The sequence below is a fragment of the Protopterus annectens genome, chromosome 1.part1 (assembly GCF_019279795.1).
Source record: "Protopterus annectens isolate FY-2018-M chromosome 1.part1, PAN1.0, whole genome shotgun sequence".
NCBI lineage: Eukaryota > Metazoa > Chordata > Ceratodontiformes > Protopteridae > Protopterus > Protopterus annectens.
Window position 1 is genome coordinate 935,567,566 of NC_056726.1, and position 23,360 is coordinate 935,590,925.

Consider the following 23,360-nt stretch of genomic DNA (forward strand, 5'->3'; position numbering starts at 1 on the left):
GGGGAACACCACTAATGATAGGTCTACTATTGGAGGTGGTGGCACCTATTTTGACCTTGTGGATCCTATCGATTAGCTAGCTGGCCACTCACCTGATGAGATAGGGATTTACGCCAAGTTGAGTTAGCTTTTCAATGATGCCCTAGTGGGGGATTGTGTTAAAGGCCTTGGCCAAGTCAAGGTAAACTGTATGTACTTACTTTTCCTCATCCAGGGCTTTGGTGACAGTCTCAAAGAAGTCAACCAGGTTCAACAGGCAAGATCTGCCCCTAACGAACCCGAACTGGATAGGGTCAAGTGCTTGAATATTGCCTATGTCCTTGTTTAAGATATCCATAATAATATACTCCATGGCTTTACAAATCAGACTTGTCAAGCTAATGGGGTGATAGTTTCCTGGGTCAGTAATGGCACCACCTTTGTGCAAGGGGATGACAATGGCAGTTTTCCACTCTGCTGGAATGAAGCCTGTAATTAGTCTGTGGTTGAATAGTGTGGTCAATGGTGAAGCTTGGCCATTTTTAAGAGTTAAAATATCGGATGTCAAATCTTTCAATGTAGTAAGTTAAACACTGGGTATGGTTTGTTTACTACTTCTGAGTCAACAAACCAACTGCTTTAGTGCATCGCTATTAGGTAAAGTAGTAACTATACCATATCTGTGGAAGTTCCTGCAAGAACTTCTGACATTATTTTAAATGGTTCTTCCATAGTTTTTTCTGCTTGCCACTTTATTTTCTCTTGTACCATTAACTGCTCAACCTTAAAAACATCTGGACCATGAAAGTGTCTAGTACTCTTTTTCAAAATATCACCTTCTGCCGATAGTTCAGTTACACAATATGCTCTACACTGAGCATTACTTTTTAATACACAGCACCAGTAATGTTTACTATCATTAGACTTTTCCAAGTAATATTCATATCCGTCAACACAAAGTATACTACAGCCTTTTTGTGACAATATTGTAGTATATGTGACTCCAGTTGTACCAGGACTCATGTCTGTACCATCATCATCCATTATTACCTTTGCTGTTCTGAAAAAATAAAATAAAACAGAAACACTACATGTCTTTCAAAATACATATTTTACACTGCAATAAATCTATACTTACTACTGTTTTGACTCTGCTGCTTGTATTAAAATTACATGTCTAACAGGAGAGGTTATTCAGCAGTTATTATGATTGTAAATCTTAATGGTTTACTGCACTACCGGCAATAGAAATGGACGTCGTCAAGTTGAATTCACATGATCTACATAAGATTACACAACTTTAATACTGCAAATGTAAAATACTGAATTGATCCATACAGACGCTATTTTAACTGTTGGAATTAGGATATTATGAGTACGTCAATTTCAACATTATGAATTTACAGTATTGCATCATCGGAAAGTTAATACTCGCAATTATAATAGTAAACCTATATATATATATATATAAATATATATATATATATATATATATATATATATATATATATATATATATATATATATGTATATATATATATATATATATATATATATATATATATATATATATATCGCAATTTGCTATATTTACTAACTTACATAATATCAGTTTTAAGTATGTATAATATAAATTCAAGTATGAATTATAAGAAATCTTAATGACTTCTATTTCATGTCATTAATTTTCCAATATTTTTCTTCAGATATGGCAAATGAGCCTTCTTAAATCATACATCCTTTTATGAGTAATCATATTTCTGATGTAGTCTCTTTAAATTGACTAACATTCTACCGGATGCTGACCTATTCATGTTTGTTTGCTTGGTTATATGTTTGTTTTGGCCCATTGTTCCTGCTGTGCATGCAATATATGTATATTTATATCTATATCTATATAGATATAGATATATATGTGTGTGTGTGTGTATGTGTGTGTGTGTGTGTGTAAAATATGCAAGACTATTTAGAATTTATTTAGTCACAAAGCTTTCTTAAACATTTCTTAGTCATGACATATACTGACTTTAATAATCTATATTTATAGCAATAAATATTGTATGTATTTTTTTTTGATTGATGTCAGCAAGGAAGGAATTAGTAAACTCAAATGTTGTACATTTAATCCATATAGTGCACTAGTATATTTATGATATATCATGTGAAGATACGTGAAGGCTACCTACCTAGCCAGATAGAATTTTGTAGATAATTCTGTCATTAGTAAATATTAATGTAAGCCACAGGCTTGTTCTCGTAAATGTGAAAAGATTGGATTGGATATTGAACTGCAAAAATGTAACAAAAGGGCACTCTGCTGTAACAAAGCTAATAAGTCAATTCTTTGATGTCAAAATTCTGAGCCGATATGTCTAGAGGGAGGCATCCTGCCTATTGTTTTAAGACCAGAGTTAATGGCTAGAATTTGCATGTATAAATGTCCTTTATTGCTCTGGCTTCTGACCAGTTGTAAAGAATGTAAATGTAGTTTCTGTTAGCCTGGGAACACCAGACAAGTGTGAAGAATGATGTAATGTAAAGCAGCTCTGTGTTATTAATTTAAAGAGAGAGAATCAGAGAGCTCAGAGCATTTTATCCTGAGAACATTCAACATTAGCAGCACTGCTTTGCTCTATATGTAAGTTTTAGAACTGTGTCTTCTCTTAGATATAGCTAGGAAATAGGAAGATTAGACTTGTTTGTTTTTCTGTGATGTCAGAACTTTTCTACGGTATTATTTTAAGTATTTCTGTGATCTCTGAACTTTTGACTAGCACTGTGTAGTATTGTCTTGTGTTTTAATTATGTATTATTAAATATTTTTAAACCTTTCAACTGTGGCTGTTTTATGTCGAGTTAATTTAAGCTCTAGAGTACATTGCATGTATATATTGATATTGAACCAAGTCACCCTAATAAGCCATGACTGTTCAGTCACACTTACCATTTGGATAATAATATTGCACAGTAATAATTGGACACCCTTTCAGAAGGGCCATTAAGTAGCTGATATTAGTGGGTGCTGGCAGCTGGTGCTACCTTTTAGACTAGGCAGAAAAGGGGCACAGCTGGAGAACCTGTGCCAGCCTTCCCCATGAGTGTCTGTGTGGTTGTATATAACTCTTATCTCAAAGTGTGTGTGTGTGTGTGTGTGTGTGTGTGTGTGTGTGTGTGTGTGTGTGTGTGTGTGTGTGTGTGTGTGTGTGTGTGTGTGTGTGTGTGTGTGTGTGTGTGTGTGTGTGTGTGTGTGTGTGTGTGTGTCAGCTACTTGGGCAGGGACACAAAGCACTGGTTGGACAGAGAGGGTGCTGGAGGTTTTTGCTTGTCCGCTAGGCTGAGATCTGGACCCTATAGCTGTGCCAGTGGGGAGTCTAATTGGGGACCTGGAGAGAAAGGGAGAGACCAGCCCCAGACTGACTGCGATCTCTGTGTGCTCTTAAGAGAAATTGTACCTTACTGTGTAGGTATTTATTAACTTTTCCCTATATCAACGCCCCTCACTGGTGTTAGCAGTGAGGATTGAGGCTCCTTGATTGCTGGCTCAGTGCACGAGTGTCACATATTAATTGTTTGGTAGTGGTGGGATATCCACACCATGTATTAACTGGTTGGCAAATACTAATTGGCTTGTAGTCGTGTGGGTAGAGTGAATTCTTGTAGCTTGTGTACAGTGATCATTGAAGGTGTTTTGTACTCTAAGTCAGCCATGCAGTGAATACTCAGAGTTCAGATCACAATTGTTTATTTCTTTCGTTAGCTTAGTTAGTCAGGGAGGGCAGGCAGCATATCAGCAGAGTAGTACGGGAAGCTGACAAGGAGCCAGCTGGCTGAGATTTACCAAGCTAGGAGACTGGTGCATGGAAACCTGACTAAGGCAGACAGGATTGCAGCCGTGGTCACAGCTGTATCAGAAAACAGCAACCATGGGGATGATCAGACTGGCAGTTGAGATGTACCACATTCAGATAATGGACAGCTCAACCTTTCTGCACAGGAATTAAAAATCCATCTCGAGTTAAGAGACTTGAGTTGGAGCCCAGGCATTTGGAAATAGAAGCAGTGGAGAGACTGAGATGTCTGCAGACTGAGGAGAATGAGAAACTGCTATGCCTGGAAGCTGAGGAAAAGGAGAGACAGAGGCAGCATGAGAGGGAGATGCTGACTCTTTGCTAGAGTTGTGTAGGTAATGGAAAATGGAGTAACTGGACCCCAGAAGCACAAAAGGTCAGTAAATTTTAAAGCAGTTTAAAGAGGGAGATCATTTTGATAGTTTCATTCATATGTTTGAGAGGGTATGTAAACAGTATGATGTTGACCAAAGGATCTGGGTACGGTTCCTGACCTCCTTACTCCATGGTAAAGCTGTAACTGTGTTGTCTAAAATGTCTGATGTTGACTGTTTTAATTATACTGTTGTTAAGCATTGCTTGTTAGAATGTTTTAAGCTAACACCTGAAACTTAAAGGAAAAAGTTTTGTGAGCATAGACGCAAGGCAGATGAAAGTGTGTGTGAAGATGTTGCTGAACTGAGCACTTATTTTCATAGGTGGGTGAGTGGATGTCAGGTCATCACTTTTGAAGGGCTGACAGACCTTTTGGTGAGGGAACAAGCCCTTAGCACTTTGCCTGAGGACATGAGGATCTGGTTAGCTGATAGACGATGTGCTACATCAGATGAGTTGGAGAAGAAGGGAGACATATACCTAGCAAGCAGGGCATCCCTGCACAGGAAAGGGACCCCCCAGTAGTGCTCATGGGTCTAAAGGAACCCATGGTGGGCAGCACAGATTGCCCCAACAAAATCTGCCAGTAGCAGGGGAAGCAATTAGTGCAGCTACATGTCCAGGACCTAGGGTTAAATGTTTTGAATGCAACCAGTGGAAGCATGTGGCATACAGATGTCCATGGAGGCAAGGTGGGGAACAAAATGTGAGAGAGCCAGTAAGTGGGAAAGGCAAAATGCCAATTGTAGGTTGTCTTGAAACAACAAGGGTACTGAACTACCATCCTACAGATGTCCTGATAGGGAAGGACTTGGATGAGGCAGTACCATGTACTTATGCAGCTAGACGCAGTCGGTCTAGGAGACAAGCATGTGGGTCTGGTAGCCTGCGGGAGACTGGGAAAGACTGCATACTTGCAGCCAGGACTGGTGAGGTGGTTACATCAGGGAGGGAGCTACTCTATAGCAGTGAAACTGAAGGTGAACCACAGCTGCTTGTGGGTAACGATGTTCCCTTGGACAGAGGGACTGCAAAGATAGAGGTGAGTAGTAGTACCCAGGCTGACAATGAATCACCACTGTCAGAGGATGCCAGACTTCCTGTGGAAGGGGAGCTGGGAAGGGTTACAAAGAGAGAGTTGAGACAGGCTCAGCTCTCAGACCCTACATTGCAAGGCCTGAGGCAGGTAACTAGTGAGGGACCTGATTCTCAAGGGAAGGGTGATTCTGTATACAGGGACAAAGGGTTACTGTATAGAGAGTGTACCCCTGAGGGAGCGCTAGAAGGTAAGAGAGTACAGCAGTTGGAAGTGCCTAGAGCTTACCATCTAGCACTTCTAGCCATAGCCCATGATATTCCCTTTGCAAGTCATATGGGCATAAAACATACAAAGAGATGTATTATGCAGAACTTCTATTGGCCTGGAATTTCCAGACATGTAACAGGGTACTGCAGGACCTGTGAGCAGTGCCAAAAGGTAGGTAAGGCAGGAGACAAGGTGAAAGCTCCTTTGATGCCTTTGCCTGTGATTGAGGAGCCATTTCAGGGGGTAGCTATGGATATTGTGAGGCCTCTGAGTACCCCAAGTTCCACAGGGAAAATGTATATCCTAGTGGTAGTGGATTATGCTACATGATACCCTGAGGCAGTGGCTCTGTCCGCCATTGAGGCAGAGAAGGTGGCAAATGCTTTGTTAGAGATTTTCAGCATCAGACCTGCTGGCTTGTCTGTTGAAGTATTGTGGGGTGAAGCACATGAAGACCACCCTCTACCATCCTCAGACTAATAGTCTTGTTGAGAGGTTAAACTCTACAATAAAGTCCATGCTATGGGCATTTGCAGAGCAGTTTAAGAGGGAGTGGAACAAATATTTGCCCATCTGTTGTTTGCATACAGAGAGGTTTCCCAGGAATCCACAGGGTTTTCACCCTTTCAGTTGTTGTATGGGCATAGGGTTGGGGACCACTAGATTTAATTTGAGATGATTGGGAAGGTGATTGTGAACCTTACAGGGAGTCTGTTGTGGCATATGTCCTAAACCTAGGGACAAGGCTCAGGCTGCTCATGTTCTTGGCCCAGGAGAACCTGGCAGTAGCCCAACAACAGAAAAAGGTGTGGTATGACAGGAATGCTCAAGCTAGAGAGTATGCTGTGGGGCAGCAGGTAATGGTTCTCATTCCTGTTAAACAGAACAAGCTGCAAGAAACTGGAGAGGGACACTACAAGGTGGTAAGAAAGGTAAGTGATGTTAACTACATGGTCATACTGCTAGGCAGAAGGCAGGGGCACAAATTGTACTTTGTTAACATGATGAAACCTTACCATGATAGGGAGGCCCTTGTGCTGAGCATTTGCAGTGTATTGCAGGAGGAGTCTGAGGGAGATCTGGTGACTGATCTCCTCAGTGAGGCTCAGACTGACACCCCATTGCAAGGGGTAGCAATGTCCCAGCAGCTATCTCCTACCCAGGTTTGAGAAATCCGAGCAGTGTTACAAGAGTTTGGGGACATGTTCACTGGGAAACCAGGGTGCACCCACCTGGTGCAGCACCAGGTGGACACAGGACCTCAAAGGCCTATCAGGCAGGCCCCTTATAGGGTGCCTGAGAGAGTCAAATAGATTCTGAGGGAGGAGATACAGGAGATGTTGGAACTAGGGGTAACTCAAGAGTCCAACAGTCCCTGGGCCTCCCTAGTAGTGCTGGTGCCAAAGAAGGATGGCAGCACCAGTTTCTGTGTGTACTACAGGAAATTAAATAGTCACACAGAGTCAGTTGCTTACCCCATGCCTAGGACAGAGGAGACCCTAGAGCCGCTGGGTGGGACTAAGTATCTTACCACCATTGATCTTACAAATGGTTACTGGTAGGTGCCCTTGACTCCCAGTGCTAGAGACAAGTCAGCCTTTGTGACTCCGTTTGGCTTGTATAAGTTCAGAAAGATGCCCTTTAGGATAAAAAATGCCCCAGCAACTTTCCACAGGCTGGTAGATCATATCCTAGCAGGAGGGTTTGCCCTTGCTTACCTAAATGATATTGCCATCTACAGCCACGCCTGACAAGAGCACCTTCAATGTGTCAGGGAGGTGCTGGGCAGACTACAGAGGGCAGGGTTGACCATTAAACTGAGCAAATATCAGGTGGGTTTTGCAAGGTCTCCTTCCTGGAACATATAGTGGGGAGTGGTAAGATCAGGCCAGAACCTGCCAAAGTAGAAGCCATTCAGGCATGGCCTGCACCTGTTACCAAAAAGCAGATGAGGATATTCGTAGGGACAGCAGGGTACTACAGACAGTTTGTCCCCCGTTATAGTGCCATAGCTGCTCCCCTCACAGACCTGACAAGGAAGAACAGAGCCAGCCAGCAAAATGCCAAGTTGCTAAGATGAAGCCTAGGGTTGCAAGCATATGACATGATATGTCAGTGCTGCACCACATTGGGATTAGCAATGCCAATGCAGATGGGCTCTCAAGACAGGGAATGGGGTAAGGTATACCCCCAAAATACATCAGCAAACAGGAACACGGTGTTAACATTCCTGATGCTGTTGAAAAAGTTTTACTCAGAGGGGAAAAATTTGTACTCACCAGAATTCCATCTTTGGCAGACTTGATAATAGATGTAAAGAAATTTTGTCGCAAGTTAAATCTTATAAGTGTTTTTTTCAAACTAGACAAGATATGTCTCTTAGAGATGAAGAAAATATTAGTGAATTTACTGATGAAGATGACCTATTGAATCTAAGTATTTATGAAAATAAACGTGTGGGTTTTGGTGAAGGGAATGAAAGCGATGACTTACAATGTAACATTTCATCTGAACCATTTTTCACAGGATATGGATGTTTAGAAATGCCTAAACTGACTTCAGATAGTAATTTTATGGCCCCCAGGGTTAGTAATACAGTTGGTTCTTTTTCTGTTGTTTTCAAAGCTATTAATGTGTTTGAAAATTTAGTGTGCAAAAAAGTGGAAAATAGTTATGGCAAGTTTGTAAAGAAATTTGAATCGTTTAACTAAAGGAAGGAAGAGTGGTTGGCACTGCAGGAACTTAGGTTAAAAGCAAATGGGCTAGTATACAAAACGGCTGATAAGGGAGGTAATTGGGTAGTTATAAGTATAGTACAATATGATGAAATGGTTTCAAATATATCTGAAGAAGGATATTATGTTAAATTACAATTTAATCCTTTACAATGGTTTTCAACAGAATTAGATGATTTATTGGAACATGGAGAAAGGTTTTATTTTTGAAACATAAAGATGTTAAAAAAGTGATTGTTAATACACCTAAACATCCGTTTATGTATGCTATCCCAAAAATCCATAAAAGTGTGCTTAAACACCCGGGACGACAAATTATTTCAGGAATAGGATCTTTTCTTGAAAATGTGAACATTTTTCTGGATTTTCATTTTAAGAAATATTTGACAGCTATACCCTCTCATGTTAAAAATACTCAGCAGATTTGTCAAGAAATGTTTAATTTAGAAAGAAATGGTGATTATTTTTGGGTAACAGTGGATGTTACGTCTTTGTATTCCAGTATTAATAAAAGATGAGGTATGGAGGCATTGGCCAAAAAACTAGGGGAAGGGCCATGCTCTACATTTTTGCTGACTTTGCTTGAATTTTGTTTGACCCATAACTATTTCACAAGGAAGAATTAATTTTTCTTGCAAATGAGGGGAACAGCGATGGGGGCGGCTTTTGCCCCATCGTACGCTATCATCCATATGGGTGATTTTGAAAATCAGTTTATGGTATTACAAGATTACTATGAGAAAAATGTAGTATACTATAAGAGATATATAAATGATTTGTTATTTATTTGTAAGGGTGACCAGTCTGAGTTTGTGGAATTTATGGAAACTCTAAACAATAACCCACATGGATTAAAGTTTACCTGAGGTATTGACAGGGAAAGTATTTCATTTTTGGTATCATGTTTTATGTAAACAATGACAAGAAGATACAGAACAAACCATATAGAAAACCCACAGCTGTTAACTGCACGCTACCAGTATGCACCCCCCCATTTGATCGAGTCATTACCATATAAGGAATTTAAAATAATTTTTATGAATACCATTGAAGTTGATTTAAAGGATACTAACGTGAATGAGGTATATATTAGATTAAAGAACAGAGGATATGATGACCGAATATTGCAAAAAGGAAAGAATAAGGTTACAGAAACAGGTGAGAACAGAGTAAGGATTGGTGGTAACCATAATGGAAGAAAAATCAAACATAGTACAGAGGATGGAGGGGGAGAAGATAAATTGTTTTTTGTTACAAGATACTCAGATTTTTCTCCCATTTTGGAGGGAATTGTTAGGCAAGCATGGGAAATTGTCAGTGAGGATAATTCTTTTGACCTTTTGTTTCCTGAACACATAGTGTTTTCTTATGGGAGGTATTGTAATTTAAAAGAACTGCTGAACAGAAAAGGTTTAAGTTTAAAACGTTTGGAAGTAATAGGTAAAACTGTTGGAACTTATAGTTGTGGAAAATGTTCCGTATGTAACTGTGTTAAAAATTTAGATGGTAGGAAGATCAATGTAAAATTGTATAGGGCCAGTGAACATTACAATTTTAATAGCTGTGGTGTTGTCTATATTATTGGTTGTGACTGTGATCCAGTTTCCTGGTATATTGGTCAAACTACCAGGAAGGCCAAAGTACGAATTTTGGAGCACTTGGGGGATGTGAGAAGACAGAGGTTAGAGAGTCTTGTTGCCATGCACTTTTTGTTTAAACATCAAGGGTCAGACAAGAGTTTATTCTTTAGTATTATAGCACGACTGACTCACAGCGATGGGAATTTTAAAAAACAATTAAACAGATTAGAGAGCAGAATGATTATTAATTTTCATACTTTATGTCCTCAGAATGCTTATTCATTTTCATACTTTATGTCCTCAGGGAATGAATTTGGAAAATAATTTGAATATTTAGATAATATATTAGAATATAAATTATTAATATTCATAAATATTAAATAAAATGAGGGAAAGTATTGCAATACAACAACATACAAAATTTTATTATAAATAATGGATGTAGTCAGATGTAAGATGAATATACTGATATTTATGGGTTAATTTAATCTTTTGGTTATGAAATAAGTATGTATGTATAGGAAGATAAATCTAAACTATACCAATCATAAACACATTAATATGTTAAAAATATGTGTTTTATATTTATATTTTCAACATTATTATTGAAACACATGAAGAAAGTAAAGGAAATATTGATGTATTTAAAGGCAGATGCAATTAGAAGTTTTATGAAATGCAGTGTTATTTATGCATTTACATTTGATGTTGAATGATGTTGAATGAAGAAATGGTAGAGCAATATGTTTTTGAATAGCATTATAACTCTAGTAATTGTTGTGATGTTTCTTGAAGCATTTTTCACTTTGAATTCAGTTTTTTTGGTCATGGAGGATAACATATGCAATGCTGAAGGATAAAATACACACTAATAATATGTTAAAAATACATGTTTTTGTACTTACATTTTAACACCCACATTTGTTGTTGTTGAATGAAGAAATGGTAGTGCAATATGTATTTAAGAATATACATTTAAATAGTACTACAATTTCATTAGTCTGTTTGATATTTATTGAAGTATATTTTACTTTAAATGTTGGCTTAGTAGTAAGATAGTCATTTAATTATTAAACTGTTGGAAAATTAATTGAATAATTGGATAAAGCTATATATATATATATATATATATATATATATATATATATATATAGGACACATTTGTAATGTTAAAATGTTCCAACAGAAGGCAAGAAGCTGAGGTACTATAACGTGTATTCATAAAATGTATTTATTTATTTTATTTATTTATTGACATTTGTTAACCGGGTTAGTCCAACTGGGATTTTGTCCCATTTTCAGTGGAGACCCAAGGAGAAAAGTTCCAGATAGTACAACAAATCATTACAGTAGTAAACAAATACAGCAAGCAGTAGAAACAAAATACTAGCAAAAAATAAACAATAGCATGTGAAGATCTTATAAGAAAGAAAGACATTTTTTTTTCTTCAGGACAATTCTGTTACTGTACTAGTGAGCGAGAGTGCAGAGTGTGAGTAGGGTCAACTGAGAGTTATTCCGATGTGGGGGGAGGAGAGAACTATGTAGGGTCATAGCAGGGGCAGTTTCTGGAATTGAGTAAATGTGTCTTAAGTTTCTTTTTAAATAGTGGGGTGTGAGAGATTGAGTGTATGTCCAGGGGAAGTTTGTTCCAGGCTTAGGCCACAGAGTGTTTGTAGAGTAGTTTACCTACTGACTTATTTGGGTGGTAAATCTCAAGCAATTATTGATTAGAGGTGCGGAGGGATCGAGATGGGGTGTAGATAGAGACAAGGAGAGATATAGATGGACAGTAGGAGGGTTTAAAGAGCATAGAGTGCAGTATGTGAAACTGGTAGAGATGTAGTAGTTGTGGGAGTTCCAGCCATTGTAGAGACTTTAAAGCAATACAGTGGTGTGTGTTGTTTGGGGAGTTAGTGATGAATCTGGCTATTTTGTGGTAGGATTGTTGAAGTGTGTTCAGGGTAGTTGCTTGGATATTTGTGAGAATTGGAGCAGTATAGAGGAGAGAGGGGAGAAGTGCTTGTCCTAGGGTGAGTCTAGCCTTGGGAGTGAGATATTTTCTGTTCTGGTACAAGAGATCTAGTGTGTTGATTGAATGTTAGTTCATTGTCGATGATGACCCCTAAGAGTTTGGTGTAGGTGTCAGGTTGGATAGCTGTATTATTACAAGACTTAATGGCAAAGGAGGATTTATGATGAGCAAGAGAATGAGGTAGAAATAGTAAGAGTTTGTTTGTTGTGGGATTGAGGATCAGTAAGTTTTTTGAAAGCCATTGTTCAGTGGAAAGTAGAGCTTTTTGGGTTAGTTAGTGTAGGTCAGAGATGTTGTTGGCTGTAGAAATAATTGTGGCATCGTCTGCATATTGCATGAGAGATGACTGATAGCAAGAGGTGAAAAGATCATTGGTGAAGATGTTGAATAAGAGGGGACCTAAGATGGAACCTTGTGGAACACCAGTAGAGATAGGCAAGAAAGGAGAAGAGGAACAGAGCCATTTGACAGATTGTTTGCATCCAGATAGTTAGCGAACCAGCTGAGGGTGGAAGCTTTTGTGTCTTATCAGTGGTGTTCCAGTTTATGTTCCTGTTTGCTAATGTATTTTGGAGATTTATTGGTGCTTATGTATGTAAGGTATACGCAGATAGACTTCACCCTCTCAAGCAATGTTTTTCAAGGATCACTTGTCTAGTGTCATTACCTCATTCTACCTAATCAAGGGAGAACATTTGAGAAGGTCAGCCCACTTAGTTTCTGCTCTTCCTTTCCACTTTCCACTTTACAAAAAAGAAAAAAAAAATTCTAAGCTTGTTTCCTGCCTTTCCTGTAAGTTGTTTAGTCCAGCTACAGGTTTTTTGTATCCAAGACTGTTTGTAAGCTTCTGAGCCCCTAAGCCTTTCTGTGTTGGAGGGAAACCTTCTAGCTTAATTTTGTTTCTTAGAACTAGCCAGTTTTTTTAGTTTCAGCACTCAAATCTGTTTCTTTGTGCTCAGCACTTGTTGAGAACTCATAGTAAGCACTAAATAAGCTACAAATTACTACAGCACTCAACTTTCCCAACTTGGCTAGAGAAAAACAGTTTTTAGTACTTAATAAATAAGCATCTATCCAGGCATGTCTAAGGGTCAGCTCCCGGTGTTTTCTCCTGTCTACCTGATGAATTTGGGCATCTTGGGGCAATGCAGCAATTGCCTCATGTACACAGACAACCCTCTCCTCTTACCACCCAATACTACAACTTGTGAGAGATGCACTTATATAGCCAAACTGGAAATAAAGCTCTCTTCACCCAAGACTGGACTAGACAGTCAAGAGAAGATGGTAAACACTTGCACCACACCACACTCATCACATAGTCCCTAAAAATCTGCTCCACCAAAACACACACATAGAAACACAAAACACACACCTGCATTCACGGAGGCTCCCAATAAAAATGTACCCAAGCAACAGGGACCTCCAAAGCAGAAACTCAAGCAACCTCCACCCACCAACACAACCCAAATGACACATATCCCACAAACTCAGTGCGCCACTCAACCACAGACCATAAGGCATAACAATGTACCCAACACTCTAGTCATAGGTGAATCTATAGTCAGGCACACTGATGTTATATTCACCAGGCTAAACAAGGAGAAAGCTACTGTCAGCTGCCAGCCGGGTGCCAGGATCTGCCACAAAACGCACCCACTCAGGTCACTCCACAAGTGCAAATATGACTGTCATTGTCCATGTTGGTGTGAATGATCTGAGACGTATCTCCCTGGACTACATGAAAAGAGACATGGAGCAGCTGTCCAATCTTGTAGCCCAGGCAGGTATGACCCTAGCCCTGAGTAGCATCCTGCTGTCACCCAGAATGATACCACAGTACAAGGACAAAATGATTGACTTCAACGATTGGCTAAGCTTCTGGTGTCATTCTAAGGGGATCCAGTATCTGTCTGCCTGGGATGACATGATTGGCAAACCACGATGCTTTGCCAGAGATGGCCTGCATCTATCGCCCTTGGGATTCCAGATACTGGCTAAGGCTCTTGCTACCCTTATAGTGACTTTTTTAGGCAAGGTTCAAATGACAAATACACCACCGTAACAGGTACAAGCAAGCAAAATCTGAGGGTAATGCTACTCAATGCTAGAAGTCTAAACCACAAAATGCACTCAGTCAAGGAACTCCTTAAAATGGAGAACATTGACATCTGTACAGTGACAGAGACCTGGTTCAAGGCTCCAGAGAGTACCCCTGCATTACCAGGCTATAATACATATATTCAGGAATATAGAGATATGAAAGTCCCCCACAGACACATATATCCTGCCCATCCCAAACAGACGGACACATAAAGCATTACATGACATTTGCATCTGGCAGAAACATTACTGAAAGTTTAACACTCAGTGTGTCATTTTTACAACTGACACTGTTAGGGCTAAATGGAAGATACGGTACTGTATTACCTAGCTGTTGAGGGATACTGTACTGGTACCTGGTAAACGTCATCTTAAAGCTAGGTGTTCTGTAGTAAAATGTTAGTGTAACTGAGCAAAAATGTAATGCCTCTCCCTCTCTCTCTCTCTATATATATATATATGCCTTATTTTTAAGTTTCCCTATAAAATTTGCCATGTATGTAGTTTTCCAAGTCCATATACTGATTCTGAAAATAACATTATACGATTCTTTAAATTTGCATATATTTCACCTTTCTTAGAATTTTTGTGAGAACTGAAAATGGAAATTATATTGAATTGTGCTGAAGGTTTTATCAAAAATAGTTAAAGTAAACTAAATGGCATTGAAATGCAAACACATGTTCATCACAAGACTTGAATAAAAAAAATAATAAAAATAAAAATCTGCCTCTGTCAGCTCATCCTGCAAAATGCAGCAGTGAAACTATGTATGCTGTTGTGTCTTTCGGCTTATCCCGGTTAGGGGTCGCCACAGCGGAACTCCGATCCGCTAATGTTTGGTAGTGGATTTTTACGTGCCGAGTTACCAGCCTTGACGCACAACCTTCAACGAAGGCACACCCATCCATGCATGCCTCCACACAGAAGATGCTCTAGCTGAGAATCGAACGAGACAACGTCTTGCTGTGAGGCGACAATGCTACCACAGCACCACTACCGCGGGTAGTGAATCTATGTATACTATACGATATTATTGCAAATGACTGAATGCAAGTTAGGTGAAAATCTATGCTCAAGGATACTTCAAGTGTCCAATGATAATCAAGCTAATATCATTAAGCACAAGATCAGGGTAACAGATATTAAACTGAATTAAGAAGAAAAGTGTAACCCTGGCAGCATAAGCATGCCATACATTAAAGGCACTTGAATGGTCTCTTCCAACAAATTTCTATTGAACAGCAAAGATTATATTATTTTCTGTAACAGAAGATTTTGCCATGAAAGCTAATATCTTAGAAATACATGCAATACTACTTTGTATAACTGAATGGATGGAACATTCCTGTATTGAAGAACTTACTTATATAGTGCTGATCGATTGTGGCTTGGTATGATTTGTTCAATTGTATATCCTGGGTACAATACAGGAATACCAATCAATCTCTGCACGATTAACTGTGGCTGGAACAGGTACTGGCACTCATCATGCAGCCCCTGAAAAACAGGCAGATATCATCTTACAGGAAATTCTGCAATAAAATGTAAATTAGCATCATATCTAAATAACATTTCCAATAATGAGATACCACAATACTTACTTAAATGTGACAAGGAGCATTTTAATTGTTTGTCATGGGTGGTCATGTATACCTGCAATATTCTCAAAGCAACTACATTTTGAAAACATATGTTCATTTGTTTTTCTAGGAGAATTTGCTATTCATCAAGCTAATTTATAATCTCATATGGTGCAGTTCTTTTGAATGGTAGAATCAGTGATTTTCTTTCTTTTTGACAGAGAACCAGAGAGCCGGAAAAAAAAATGTTTCCTTAGTCAGCAGATGTTACTGTAGATAAATGGTTACTAGGACACTAGGACATTTCTTGGAGTGTCCCTTCTCTAGTACAATATTTCCATCCGGTGCTAACTACATTTTGAAATAGGTCATTGTTGTGATGAGCACCAATTTGGAGACTCCTTCTGACAACAAAATGACCTAACACTTGTGTCAGGCCTATTACATTTTCTTCTCATGAATCCGTTTTTGAGATTTGACAACATTGAACATAAGTGTACTAAATACATGGACCATGGAGCAAGATTCTACATAAGAAGGAACAAAACCAGAATGGAATGTTCTGCTTCATGGGGCTGATCAGTTGCAAAAAAAAAAACAGATGCATATTTACAATCTTTTATTGATGCCCCAGATGAGGAAAGCAGACTTAGGCAGGGTGAATTAGATGTCAACAGTGCTTAACCTCATCATTGCAGGCTCATTCTGAGGAATGCACTACAAAACTAGGCAACACTAAATCAGGCAGTTATAACTTTTTACAATGACTTACTAAGGAGTGAAGTTAGTCAGCAGCAGTAGTATATATATATATATATATATTTATATATATATATATATATATATATATATATATATATATATATATATATATATATATATATATATATATATATATATATATATATACATACATATACACACAGACATAGGCCAGAAGTGAGATCCTTTAATTTCACAAATTAGTGACGGACATGGATTGGCAATTACTGCTGATATCCCTAGATATTTAAAGATATAATGTGGCATGATATTATGTAATCATTTTTGATTTGATTGATATAGATCACATTCAAAGAATAGTTGACTGAAATTTCAGGAGCACAACAGTTGGTGAAAGAATTAGCAGTGTTAGGTAAGCATCAGCTGAGGAATTCTAGGATCAGGTCATGGGACTACTGAATTTTAAGTTTTATTCATATTATGGCAGTCATTATTGGAAGAGATCCTAATCAGACAATGCCTTACTGAGTTATTTTTTCAGTGTTAGAGAAGTGCACCAGTTAAAAGATGAGTTAGAATGATTATGGAATGGTCAAACATTCAAAGAGTTTGAGGAAGGTGACAAGCATCTTGAATGGGAAGAAACATATCCTGTTATAATAACAGGTGTCATGGTGGACAGGTCCAGAGTTATATCTCATACCAATGAGGAAGATGCAAGACCTAGACTTATATCACACGGGGCATTTCATGCTTGGAATTACAAAAAGTCTTCTAGTAATTTTTCACATATTTGTTCCAACTGTGGGGGAGGCACAGCTAAATGATAGTTTAGTTACGATATTAAAAACAACAGTGTGGTTTCCACTTCACTGGACAAATTTAACAATCCCTGAAGTAACTCATTAGTTTGAGGCAATACTTCCTTATTAGAGTACAGTAGTTCAAGCTCTTTTTCAGGATGCATGTAAACTGACCTTGAATAATTCACCCATTAAAGCAAAAATAATGGAATAGTTTTTGAAAGATTACCCTAATCGATAGATTGTGCTTTGGGAATGGTTAACGGGTTTACATCAGGTTTTCTGGTAAAGTCCAGAGCTTCCATTTATATGCCAAATTGCAAGAATGTACTGTCAATTATGCAAAAAGAGGAAGGTACAGTACTCTTCATTGCCAATGTCCTTGTGAATAAATGCAAGGGCGCAGTACACTTTAATGCCAATGTCCTTGTGAATAAATGTAAGGGTACAGTAAACTTAACTGCCAATTTCCTTGTGAATAAATGTAAAGGTACAGTACACTTTACTGCCAATATTTGTTTGAATAAATGTAAGGGCAAAGTGCACCTCACTGCCAATATTCTTGTGAATAAATGTAAGGTTAAAGTACAATTCACTGCCAATGTCCTTCTGAGTAAATGTAAGGAAAGTACAGTTTTGTACCTACCATAAATGTAGATGTCCGAGAGGTATGCATCTGCAGTCCTAACAAATGGGTTGTCCTGGCCTCAGGCAGCCCTTCAGTCGGCCGGATTCCAAAGTCTGGGTCTGGCCTCGGCTGGTGTCGCACTTCACCCGACGTCATAGCTGCAGTTCTTCGGGTATAAAGGCATCAGCCGACGCCATTTTCCTCAGTGTTTCTTGCCCCAGATGCCAGATGCCCTCTAGGAAGGCTAAATTTGGATAAATGCAAATGTTTCCAAACAACAGAGAGCAAATAGAAATAAACATGTATGTACATATATACAAACAAATACACCATGATAGATTCCCCCAGCTAGCTACAAGATGGGCAAATACCCTAGGAGTACCACAGAGGGGAAGGAGGGTGGGTAATCCTGACTGCAGATGCATACCTTTCGGACAGCTACATTTATGGTAGGTACAAAACTGTACTATGTCCTTCAAGGATGCATCTGCAATCCTAACAAATGGGTAGAATACCATAGCCAAACTGGGGGAGGAGGCCCTAACAAGATTATGGTGTAGTTAAGATCCCTTGCAACACAGCAGTGGCAAAACCTGCTCGGGATCTGGAGTATAAGGGTAGATTATAATGCTTGGCAAATGTGTGCATGGAGCTCTAAGTAGCAGCCTCTAAAATGTCTTTTGTAGCCACTCCTCGTAAAAAAGCTGTAGTAGTGGCTGTAGCCCTTGTGGAGTGAGGTCTGATATTTTCTGGAGTTGCCTTTCCATGATAAGAATAACAAAATCTAATGCAGTTTCCTATCCATTTAGAGATTGTCTGTTTTGAAATTGCTTTTCCTTCCATTCCTGTGGCATATGCTACCAGAAGCTGGTCAGTTTTTCTATTGTTCTTGGTTCTGTCCAGGTAGTAGCGCAATTGCCTATGCACATCCAAGGTATGCAGCAGTCTTTCTCCCCTGTTCTGTGGGTTGGGGAAGAATGTAGGTAGGTGGATTGCTTGGTTTAAAGATACCCTGGAGACCACCTTTGGCATAAAGGTAGGATTAGGTCTCATGGACACTCTATCCTGATGGAAGATAAGGAAGGGTTGCACTGCCATTAATGCCTGTAGTTCAGAAACCCTTCTTGCTGAAGTGATTGCAAGCAGGAAAGCAGTTTTCCATGATAAGTACTGTAATTCTGCTGTTGCTGCTGGTTCAAAAGGGGAAGTGTCAACTTTTCTAGCACAAAGTTCAAGTCCCATGTAGGCAATGGTGGCTTCCTTGGTGGCTTTACATTTTGATTCCTCTCAGAAACTGCCTGAGTAGAGGATGAGAGAAGACTGGAGGATCCATGTTGTATTCTGCTGAAATAGCTGACGCATGAATCTTAATGGAAGAGTAAGACAGGCCATTGTGGAAAAGCTCTGCTAAGTATTCCAGGATGTTAGCTATGTTTACCAGTGCTACATTTTGCCCTTTGCTGCACTCCAAAAGAGAAATCTTTTCCATTTCGCTGAGTAAGTTTTTCTTGTTGAGGGTCTGTGAGCTTCCAAGATAATGTCTTTAACCCTTTGAGATAAATCTGGGTTATTTTGTCTTATGCAATGCTCCAAGCAGCTAGCTGCAGTGTTTTCAGGTTCGGATGCAGGGTTTTGAAGTTGTTCTGTGTTAGCAGTAAAGGAACCAGGGGTAGAGGCCATGCGAGTTCCCGAGACATACTCCTCAGTAGTGGGTACCAGTGCTGTCTCGGCCAGTCTGGAGCTATCAGGATGATCCTTGGGTGATCTTCTTTGATCTTCAATAGCACCTTGTGCATCAAAGGAAGAGGTGGGAATGCTATGCTGTCAGGTTTTTCCAACTGAAAGATAGAGAGTCCACCTTCCAAGCAAGTGGGTGGTATGTCCTTGTGCAGAATTTTTTCAATTGGTGATTGTGTGGGGATGCGAATAAGTCTATTTCTGGTTGTCCCATTTCCTTGTGATGGATTTGAAGATGTCTGGATGCAGCATCCATTCGTGGGCATCCGTGGTAGTCCTGCTTAAGATGTCTGCTAGTATGTTCTCTTTTCCTGGCACAAATATTGCCTTGAGCTGTATGTTTAGGCTTAGGGCCACATTCCAGAGATCCATTGCCATCCGGCATAGAGGATATGAATGTGTGCCTCCCTGTTTGTTGATATACCACATAACTGTGGTGTTGTCCGTCCTTATCAGCAAGTGTCCCTGTTGGAGAAACGGTCTGAATGCTTGAATTGCCAGTTTTACTGCCAGCATCTCTTTTTGGTTTATGTGTAGGTTTAGTTGGTCTTGAGTCCATAAGCCTTGTATGCGCTTGTCCAGCATGTGTGCACCCCAACCGAGGTCTGAGGCGTCTGTGGTGATAGTCTGGCTTGGTTGAGGGCTGTGGAAGGGCAGTCCTTTGTTCAATTGACAGGCCTGAGCCCACCATCGGAATTCTTGCTTCAGGCATGGAATTATTGGAATCTGGGTTTCTAGGCTGTGCTTGTGCTGAGACCATAAATTCCTGAGGTACCATTGCAACTTCCTCATATGCAGTCTGGCATGTGGGATCAATATTATGCAGGATGCCATGTAACCCAGGGCTTGCAGGACTTTCCTTGCTGTGAGCTGGTTCTGCGTTGTTAATGCCATGAAGTAGTGGAAGGTGCTTTTGTTTTTCTGCTGTGAGGGATGCCATTTGATTTGATGTGTCCAGTTCTGCACCCAAGAAGGTTATCCTTTGGGATGGCAACAGCCTTGACTTTTTTATATTGACTGTGTATCCCAAGGCTTGCAGTAGATGAATGACCCTTTTCAAGTCTTTTGTTAATTTGTTTTTGTTGTCCGCTTGTAACAGGCAATCGTCCAGGTAAGGGTAAATTTGAATTCCCTGAAGCCTGCAATGAGCAATTACTGATGCCAGGCATTTCGTGAATACTCTGGGCAGTAGATAAGCCAAAGGCAATGCTGAGAATTGATAATGCTCTGATCCTGCAAGAAATCTGAGGTATCTTCTGCAATTTGGTCGTATGGGGACGTGCAGGTATGCCTCCTTGAGATCTAGAGTTACCAGCCAAGACTCCTTGCCCAGCATGGGAAGAAGCTGCTGTAGAGTCAGCATTTTGAATTTTGGGACAATGAGGTATGTGTTCAGAGCGGACAGGTCTAGAATAGGTCTCCATTGATTTTCCTTCCTTGGCACCAGGAAAAGTCTGGAGTAAAATCCTTGCCCTTGTTCCATAGATGATACCTTTTCTATAGCTCTCATCCTTTTTAAGTTGTGTATTTGTTCTAGAGCGTTTGCCTTTTGATTTGGAGGTAGGTTTGGCATTCCTCTCTTCCTTGGTAGAGTATGGAAGTGAAACCTGTAACCTTTGTCTATTGTCTGCAAAATCCATTTGTCTCCTGTAATGCAATGCCAGTTTACTGAAAATAAGGCTAGCTTTCTGCCTAAGGCTGCTTCTAGTTGTTCCCTGGTAGGCGGCTTCAGAGCCAAGTCACTGTGATTGTCCTGTGGAAGTGGTAGTGGCTGGGTCTGCAGCAGTACTCTGGTTGTTAGGCTGCCACTGACGTCCCCTGTAGGCACCTCTGGATTGACCTCTGCCTCTTGTGCGCCTATTCCTGCCTCTCTGTGCTCTGTTGGTGTCTGGAAAGGACCAATTCTTGGAAGGCCAGTTCCTACTAAACCTTGGAGGCTGGACCTGTAAGAAATCCTTGACTGTCTGGACAGATTTTGCTTTCTCTTCCACCTTCTTCAGCACTTGCTGTGCAGGAGAGCCAAACAAATTGTGTTTATCCATGGGAGCATCTAGGAGCTTTGATTTTACATGGTCTGGTAAGGACTGCTCTTTTAACCATGCATGCCTTCTGATCACTGTACCAGTCATAGCTGATCTAAAGGAGGCTTCCAGTGCATCATAGCCGCATTTTAAGGAATGATTACTGACCTGCTGTATGTTATGTACTATTTCCTGAAGTGACTTCCTGTCTAAAGGTTCAGGTGAGGACAGCTTTTTAGATAACTGATCTAACATAAATTCCTGGTACTGAATCATGTGGAATTGACAGTTTAAGGCCCTAGCCGAAAGAGTAGCAGAAGTATAAACTTTTTTACCCCATCTCTCCAAGGCCCTAGATTCCCTTTCAGAGGGAGTGGGTTTTGGCAGAGGTAGCTGCTACAGCCTTGGGGCCCTGTGAAATAGTTTCAGGATCTGCAAAAGGAGCCTTATACAAGTGATTATGTGTGTCCGGAACCCTGTAGTATCTGTCAGGCTTAGCAGGGGCCGGAGGGAGTGAATCAGGAGCAGTACAAGCATCATTAAACGCATCATCCACAACTGTAAGTACTGGAGGAATGGCTAAAGGCCTATGCTGTGGCAAATGCAAAAAATTCCTAAGCCTTTTCCTAGAGTCTGAGAAATCCTGGCCCTGCCATTGAAATTGTTCCCTCATAGCATGCAAGGTTTCCCCAAAAGAAAATTCCTCAGGAGGAGAGGCCGAAGGAATGGAGTCCTCTGCATCAGAGTCCTCATATGGAGAATAAGGGCCCTCAGGGGGGTTTGTATTTTCTGATTCATCTGAGGAGTAATCAGTAGAAACTGGCTCAGGGGGTTCTGCTCTAGGTCTCTTCTCTGGAGGGGATTGAGAGGCCCTATCAGGGTGAGACTGGGATCCCCTGATCATCAAAGAAATGAGATCCTCTGCTTGACTAAGCATTTGAGTACTAGAGCTAGGCCTGTGAGAGGGGGCTTTAGTAGGCACGGCCTTGGAAGATTTAGCTGCTTTTGCCCTGGCAAAGGCCTTAATTGACATGGATGCAGGGGGCCTAGCAGCTCCACGTGCAGGAGTAGATACATCTAGGGGAATAGTATCTGATAAATCCTGAGAAACTGTAAGAGCAGGTGGAATTTCAGTGGCAGATTCAGCCATGCTGGAAGAGGCCTCGGTAGTAGGAGGCATGCTTTCGGCCGAAGGAAGAACCGCAGACTCGGTTTCAGCCGAAACCGAGACACTCGCGGTTGGCTTAACCGCGGTTTTGGCCGAAACCGCGGACCGCGAGTTTCGGTCCTTTTCCTTACGCCTTTTAGCTAAATGAGAAGTCGGAGTCTCCGACAGCATGATATAAGCAAAAGCAGAGCCGAAAAACTCCTCTGCAAACTCCGTCCGACGTCTAAGCGTCCGTCGGTTGAAGGAAGCACAGGCTAAACAAGCTGCTACATCGTGGTCTGGGCCTAAACAAGGTAGGCAGTAAGAGTGGAAGTCTTTATGAGGTATTTGTTTCCCACAAGTTAAACAGTTATTCACTTTTTCTGACATCGGCTGAGGCAAGAAAGTCCCCAACGGGGTACTTAGCTTTTTAGAAGTCTTCGGTAGTAGTAATCTCTGGATCTGACCGACTGGCACTTGCGAACAGCTTCTGCTTCGGGCGCCACGTGGCAAGAAAGACTGAGGAAAATGGCGTCGGCTGATGCCTTTATACCCGAAGAACTGCAGCTATGACGTCGGGTGAAGTGCGACACCAGCCGAGGCCAGACCCAAACTTTGGAATCCGGCCGACCGAAGGGCTGCCTGAGGCCAGGACAACCCATTTGTTAGGACAGCAGATGCATCCTTGAAGGACATCAATACACTTCACTGCCAATGCCCTTGTGAATAAATGTTAAGGTACAGTATACTTCACTGG

General features: G+C 40.4%; 1 protein-coding gene across 2 annotated transcripts in view; it reads right to left on the reverse strand.

The window, feature by feature from the left end:
• Positions 1–23,360, reverse strand: part of TMEM8B (transmembrane protein 8B) — a 2,953,746-nt gene that overhangs the window by 1,708,109 nt on the left and 1,222,277 nt on the right. For both annotated transcript variants that reach the window (XM_044079042.1, XM_044079038.1), the window contains exon 4: positions 15,328–15,461. In XM_044079042.1, coding sequence (XP_043934977.1) covers positions 15,328–15,461 — 134 coding nt within the window. The remainder of the gene's footprint in view (positions 1–15,327; positions 15,462–23,360) is intronic.